The sequence below is a fragment of the Syzygium oleosum genome, unplaced genomic scaffold (genome assembly GCF_021117445.2).
Source record: "Syzygium oleosum isolate NSW1041296 unplaced genomic scaffold, Sole_v2.1 Sole_v2.01, whole genome shotgun sequence".
Lineage (NCBI taxonomy): Eukaryota > Viridiplantae > Streptophyta > Magnoliopsida > Myrtales > Myrtaceae > Syzygium > Syzygium oleosum.
In genome coordinates this window covers 26,285,481-26,292,653 of record NW_026607485.1, presented here as the reverse complement: position 1 = coordinate 26,292,653, position 7,173 = coordinate 26,285,481, and the positions used below count along the sequence as shown (strand labels likewise).

General features: G+C 45.6%; 1 protein-coding gene across 1 annotated transcript; it reads right to left on the bottom strand.

Annotated features, from left to right (window-relative positions):
* Positions 1–2,667: 2,667 nt before the first annotated feature.
* Positions 2,668–4,476, bottom strand: LOC115669191 (cytochrome P450 89A2-like). The gene has a single exon (XM_030590470.2). It carries the CDS (start codon positions 4,279–4,281, stop codon positions 2,728–2,730), a length of 1,554 nt encoding a protein of 517 aa, XP_030446330.2. The 5' UTR covers positions 4,282–4,476; the 3' UTR covers positions 2,668–2,727.
* Between the last annotated feature and the right edge of the window lie 2,697 nt (positions 4,477–7,173).

The window sequence follows — 7,173 nt, the reverse complement described above, 5'->3', positions numbered from 1 at the left end:
AGCATGTTTAATTGACTGGGACTAATGGAGACTCGACAAGATGTGGAGAAATTGGAATCGCTAGAGGCATTATTAATTTACATATGCGATTTCTCAAAAAGATTGCCTAATTTATTTGAATCAAAGAAGCGACGTAAATTGAATCTCGCACATTATTCACCACGAAAACTCGCCCTATCTACATCATCTAGATGCCTAACATTTGACAGTTGAAGTACGCCGGATTTCACCTGCCTTCACAAATACTTAAAATGTTCTAAGCGGGTAATATTATTTTTTTGAATTTAAGATTTTAAGCTTAAGCAAAACGAATAATATTTACTTTTTTCGCAAGACATTGAATTTTATCCATAACAAATAATTATTCAAGAAAACGAGATACACCAACCAACGAATCACGAGCATCGGTTTTGAAATTCGAAACGTATCATTTTACCAAGTATCATCGGAGCTGCATATTTTTTCTATATTCTTTCTGATCCTATTCCTAGTCATTAAGGCATGTCACGTCTCACGGGTCGCCATCTGCATACAAATCATCGTGGGACTATTATCATCGCGATGACTCCAAGTCTCCAACTAGGATTAAAAAAAAAAAGAATGAATCACCTGATAATGCAATAAGATCAGCATTTTTCTCCAGGAGCCCTTGGACGCAACGTTGGTGAATGAATTCTCCGACGCATGCTGCCAAATGAATTGCACAAAGTAACAAGGATCGTACGCTTCTATGATTTGAATTGGTAACATCGAAAAACGAGAATTGCAGTAATGAACTACGTTCAATTGCTCGGCCAGAAACGACCGATTCACGTGGGAAAGGACAAATTTGCCGGCTTATGGCACTATAGGTACCAATGTCGAGTCAAGACTCCGTTTGAACAGTTCGTTCATTTTTCAGCATTTAGTTACTTAAGAAAACGAGTCAACAGAAAAAATTTTAACTTATGTTTAAATTTAGAAAAATAATTTTTTCTTTAAAAAATCAAAAATTATTTTCCAAATATATGACTATATATCAGCATTTAGGCCCGAAATTCTACGTTTAGGCACAGAACCTACAATGCTGGTTCTCGAGTCCCTAGTGTCCAGGACCAGGTCTCTAGTACTTGGACCCAAGTCCATCGAGGCTTGTGACCCTAGTGCACGTGCCCGGATCCCCTACGCCCTCGCTTGAGTCCATCGAGGCCGAGCTCGTGTCCCCGGTGCCCGTGCTCGGGTCCATTGAGGCCGGACCCAAGGCCCCGTTGCTCGTGCTCGATGCTACGACAACCAGCCTAGGTCCACAAAGGTCGAGCGCGGGATCCCAGTACCCAAGCTCGAATCCCCAACACCCGTGCCTGAGTCCACAAAGGCCATTTTCGAGTGCATTGAGGTCGAGCCCGGGACCTAGGTGCCCATGCCTCGATCCCAGTGCCCGAGTCGGGGTTCATTGAGGCCGGACCCAGAACTCTAGTGCCCATACCCAATTCCCCGACTACCCATGCGCAAGTTGCTAGCATCCAAATAGTGTATATTTATTTAGGAAAATCAAATCATATTTTCTATATCACGTGACCGAAAATTTTCTAGTTTATTTTCAAATTTTAGTCAAATACTGGAAAATAGTGTTATTGACTTTCTAAAAAATAATTTTAGAAATATCAAATTTTTCACGAAACAAACGGACTATAAATGTTATTTCTTTTTCTTCCTCCCCTTTTTTAACACAGGATATGGGAGGACCAGTGCTTATAATTAGGGGAAAATTCCAAATCAGTACCCAAAGTGGGCCTATTTTCTCAAAAAAGGGTCTAAAGTGGACATAATATCAAATAAGGGCTTGAAGTGCCCAATCAGTCTTAAATAGGAGCCCGAAGTGCCAATTTTAATCTCAAATAAGGGCCTGCGTTCGCCGGTCAATCAAATGATCACCGGTCGACGAGCACGTTACTGTTCTGGCGATCGGAACAAGGATAGTTTCGTCTTCTTTTTTTTTTACTTTTTCTGTTTTTTTCTTTTCCTTTTCCCTTTCCTTTTTTTTTTTTCTCTTTTCCCTCCGCCGGCTATGGCATATGTTCCGGTGAGCATTTGACCGGCCGGCTAACCCAGGCCCTTATTTGAGACTAATTGGGCACTTCGGGCCCCTATTTGAAACTGATTGGGCATTTCGGGCCCTTATTTGACACTATATTCACTTTGGATCCTTTTTTTAGAAAATGGCCCCACTTTGGGTACTAATTTGGAATTTTACCTATAATTAGGGATAAAGAGATATTACTTCTGAACCACCGCCCGCAGCGGCTGCGTTGGTTCGCGCTCTCTGCCCCTCACGAAGGGTGGGGAGTTCGAATCCCAGCCTAGTCGTTAGGGATTCTTAAGTGTGGCGCCATGGTGGTGGGTCCTGCTCTAGCGTTACCATGGGTTTACGTCGCCGGCCGTCAGCTGTACGGCGGTTCTCGGGTCATCAAAAAAAAAAAAAGATATTACTTATGCGGTTTACGTGAAACGGTGAATAGTGTTTGACAATGGCATGACATCGGAATCGCAGTGGGTGGGTGCAGTTCGCGTGCGAGTTTCAACTTTCAGGAATTTTCGCAGAACACCTCGGCGGTTCCCAAGTAAAGAAGCATAGGTTTCACCTGCCTAAGTCTAATTACATACACCGCAAAGAGCAGAAGAAGAGTGTTCATTAATGGGAATTTTATTGAGAAAGCAACAGTCTACATAGATACATGTTCCCAAATTTCAGGTGCCTGATTTCCGGGGACAAATCTCAGCCCTCAAGGGGTTCTTCATCACTATGGTGAACTCCTGCTTTTCAGACAGGTCCACCCCTTCGCCCGCGACCGACCTCCACTGGAACAGCCACACCAAGTTAGCCACGAAGTACTCCAAGTGCAGCATCGCAAGCCCGTACCCGGGACAGATCCTCCTCCCCACCCCAAAGGGCATCATCTTGATCTCCCTGCTCCCCGTGATGTCGAACCCCCCGGCTTCTTCTTCGCAGTTCAAGAACCTCTCGGGCTTGAACGCCATCGGGTCCTCCCAGACTGCCGGGTCCCAACCCATCTCCGCCACCATGAAGTTGATGCTCCCGTCCTTGGGGATCACGTACCCGCCCAGCTCCGTGTCCTCCGTCACAGCGTGCGGCACCACGAAGTGCGCCGGCGGGTGGCGGCGCAGCCCCTCCAGCACCACCGCCTTCAGGTAGTCCAGTCTCTGCAGGTCCTCCTCCTTCACCTGCTCCGCCCCTTGTCCCACGACCGATTTGATTTCATCGAAGAGCCTCTCTTGGATTTCTGGGTACTTGACCAGGTTGGCCATGATCCACTGCAGCGCCGTGGACGTCGTGTCGGTACCAGCGTTGAGGAACTCATTGCAGAGGCTCACTATCTCGTCCTCCTCCAGCTTCCTCTTCTCCTCCGGCAGCTCCAGGTCCAGGAGCGTGTCCACGTACGATAAGATCCAATCGCCGTCGCCATCATTCCCGTCCTCCTTGGCTTTGCTCAGCTGCTCTCGCTTGGGCTTGGATCGAGCTCTGATGAGCGGGACGAGGACGCGCTTCCGATTCTCGTGGAGCTCGTAGAACTCCTTCCACCGCTTCCGGAGCACGAGCTTGGTCAGCCGCGGCCAGAAATTGAGCACGTTGAACCGCCGCGCACCCAGAATCAACCGTCGCTGAACCCCCTCGATCTGCTTAATCTGCTGCTCCTCGAGCCTGTCTCCGAAGCACATGAGGACCAGCAAGCAGAACATGGCGTACTGGAAGTGGTCGACAACGCGGACGACGCCACCAGGCTGGGACTTGAGCTCCGCCACGAGGATGTCGAGGACCCACGCGCGGGCGCCAGAGTAGGACCGGACGCGGGAGGGATGGAGGATCTCCGCCGTGAGGTTCCGGCGGAGTAGGCGCCAGGTGGGGCCGTAGGAGGCGGAGTTGATGTTGTGCTGGTTGGAGGTGAGGATGCGGCGGATGGGCAGGGGCGGCGGGCGGTCGGCGAAGACGGCGCCGCGGTGGACGAGGGCCTGGTGGGCGAGTGCCCGGGAGGAGACGAAGACGGCGGGGTGGGAGCCGATGTGGAGGGTGACCATGGGGCCGTGGCGGGCGTGGAGGGAGCGGAGGACGGGCTCGAGCTCCGAGGAGGACTTGCGGAGCCATAGCAAGTTGCCAACGACCGGGAAGGTGAGGGGGCCCGGCGGGAGGCTCTTCTTGTTGGCGGCGGGAGAGAGGAGGTTGACGGTGGCTCGGACGAGGGCGGCGATGGAGAGGGCGACGAGGATGAGGAACCAGAGATCCATGTTTTGCCGAAAGGTCGCTCTTGTTCATACAAGATTGGAGATTGGAAATTGGATGACGACCTAGTCACCGGTGGAGAGGTCGCTCTTGTTCATCTTGACAAATCTCTCCATTTTGTACCTTTGTAAATGTCGACTGAGGGAGGTCCAATATATAATGGGTCTTGAAGTGCTGCCGAAGAAACTTCATGGTTTGGAAGCGTGGGATAGTGAATTGCTTGAGAGGGCTATTCAATATCGAGATTAATAACAATTGATTTTTGCATATTTTTATAGATGGTGAAAATATTTTTTGTTCGTTCATATTTATAAGCGATTATATTTATAAAAATATTTTCCAAATCATTCATTTTTTGCGAAATAAATAGAACTTGAGTAGGTAAAAGCTTTCTTGATTTTTTTTAGACAATTGCACTAAAATATAAACCTAACCTTTTGATTTTTTTTATCCTTTAGACTTGCTTCACATTATACTTCATTTTTTTATTTTTTTAACCAACCTCAAATTAGTATTTGAACAAGTAAGGTCTAGCGAAAATCCGTAACAGTCCCAACAAAATGAGAAAGTGCATAGTTATTCTGAAAGCAGCGCAGGTATTTCATGCAAATCGATTATCAAGTGTCGTCATGACTTCTTGGAAAAAAAAATTATATGTCAAATGATGTGAAATTTTCTTTTTAACGGTACTTCTTGCAACACGATTGATGCAAGTGGGATCGCGTAAAGTTAATCCAACGCAACCAACACTTACATATTTTACCAAATAATCGATGTATAAAATGATTTTCTACTTCAGGCTTTTTAGACTTTTTAATATTTAGCAATTTATATATGACTTTATCAGTATACCAATATCAGTCGTTAAAGTAATTTGAAAGTCGTGTAAAGATTTTCCATAAAACTGCAGTTCGGCGCTCGAAGCTCTTGCTATGCAAGCGGTCCGAGAATGGGTCGGACCATTTTGGGTCTAACGAACACCTGAGTACATATAAGTCATCCCAAATAATTCTTGGTATTCAATGAATGGGAAAATTATCCAAAAAGTCATAAACCTATTGCACTTTTGTCAATTCAGTCATAAACCTTTTAAGTTTGTCAATTGAGTCCTAAACTTTTACACTTCTTGCCAATTGAGTCAATCCGGCCAATTTTGGTCGGAAATTACTGACGTGGACGCCGGGTGGCCACATGGCGTTGACGTGGACATTTTTAAATAATATTTTATGATTTTTTTTCCTTTTCTCTGTTTTGTTTTTTTTTTTTGGTTTTAGAGTTGGCCGGCCGACCCTCGCCGGCTATGGGCGAGGACCGGCCAAACCACGCCGGCTCTGGGCGCGAGCCCTCGCCCAAATCCGGCGAGGACCGTGACGCCCTCGCCAGATCTAGCTAGGCGAGGGTTAACGGCCCTCGCTGGCCATAGGCGAGACATGTGGGGCCACCAAGCGCCTCGCCTGGGGTCGGCGAGGGCCGCCCACCCCTCGCCTAGCCAGATCTAGCGAGGGCATCGCGGCCCTCGCCGAATCTAGGCGAGGGAAGGCTCGCGTGCCCTCGATTTTGCCGACGAGGGCGTTACGGCCCTCGCCCAGAGCCGGCAAGGGTCGGCTGGCCACCCTCGCCGACTAACTCTAAAACCCAAAAAAAAATCATAAAAAGTTCAAAAAATTATTAAAATATTATTTAAAAATATCCACGTCAGCGATTTCCGGTCAAAATTGGCCGGATGGACTCAATTGGTAAGAAGTGTAAAGGTTTAGAACTCAATTAGTAAACTTGAAAGGTTTAGGACTAACTTGGCAAAAGTGCAATAAGCTTAGAACTTTTTGGACAATTTTCTCTTCATGGCAATTACTTTTCATTTGACTATGAATTCAATTTTTGGGATGAAGCATCTGGGTTGGTTCAAAAACACTAGTCATTCTTCTTTACATGATTTTATTCCTTTTCTTAGTCATTAAGCTTTGCCACGGTGCGGATAGAAATCTTCATAGACTAGCATCACGATAACTCTAACTTATAGTAATAATCAATGACCTAATGCTATAAAATTAACATTTTGACCATAAGCCTTGGGCGCTAAGTTAGTGGACATTCTTCCAAATGAATTCCTAAAGTAATGAGGACGTGTCTTTCTATAATTTGTTGCATATGTAACATCAGAAACGTAATCACGGCAATAAACTAGATTTAATTGCTAAGCGCGAAATGTCGATCGTTGATATGACGGTCAATCTACATGCAAATTATTCTAATAAGATTTCATGCACATCCAAAGGAGAAGTTTATTAGATTATAATAGGCAAAAGTACACTAGAAGTGCCATAACTTGTGTACGGCGATCACTTTGGTGCCATAACTTTTTTTCGGATCACTTTGGTGCTAAGTCGGAGGAAAATAGATCACTTTGGTGACTCTGGCCAAAATTCCGGCCAAAAAGCTGACCTGGCATTTATATTAAAAAAAAATGGTCTGACTTGTACACGTGGAAATTATGTGGCTTTTTTTCGAATTTTTTAATTTTTAGAAAAATAATAATAATAAAATAAATAAATAAATAAATAAAAATAAAAAAAGGTTGCAGCAGCGGCGAGGGAGCCCTCGCCGCTGCTGCAGGCTTTTTTATTTATTTATTTATTTAATATAATTAAAAAATTTTTTAAAAAAAGTACACGTCAGCGGGCTAAACGGCGTCGTTTTTGGTTTTTAATACTGACTGAACCTCTCCGGCGAGCCGTGGACCTCTCCGACGAGCCGTGTCAGCGCCACATCGGATTTTCGGCGAGCCACGTCAGCATTGGTACTAAAATAATCGTTTTTCAAAAAAGTTGGCACCAAAGTGATCCAAAAAAAAGTTATGGCACCAAAGTGATCGCCGTACACAAGTTATGGCACTTCTG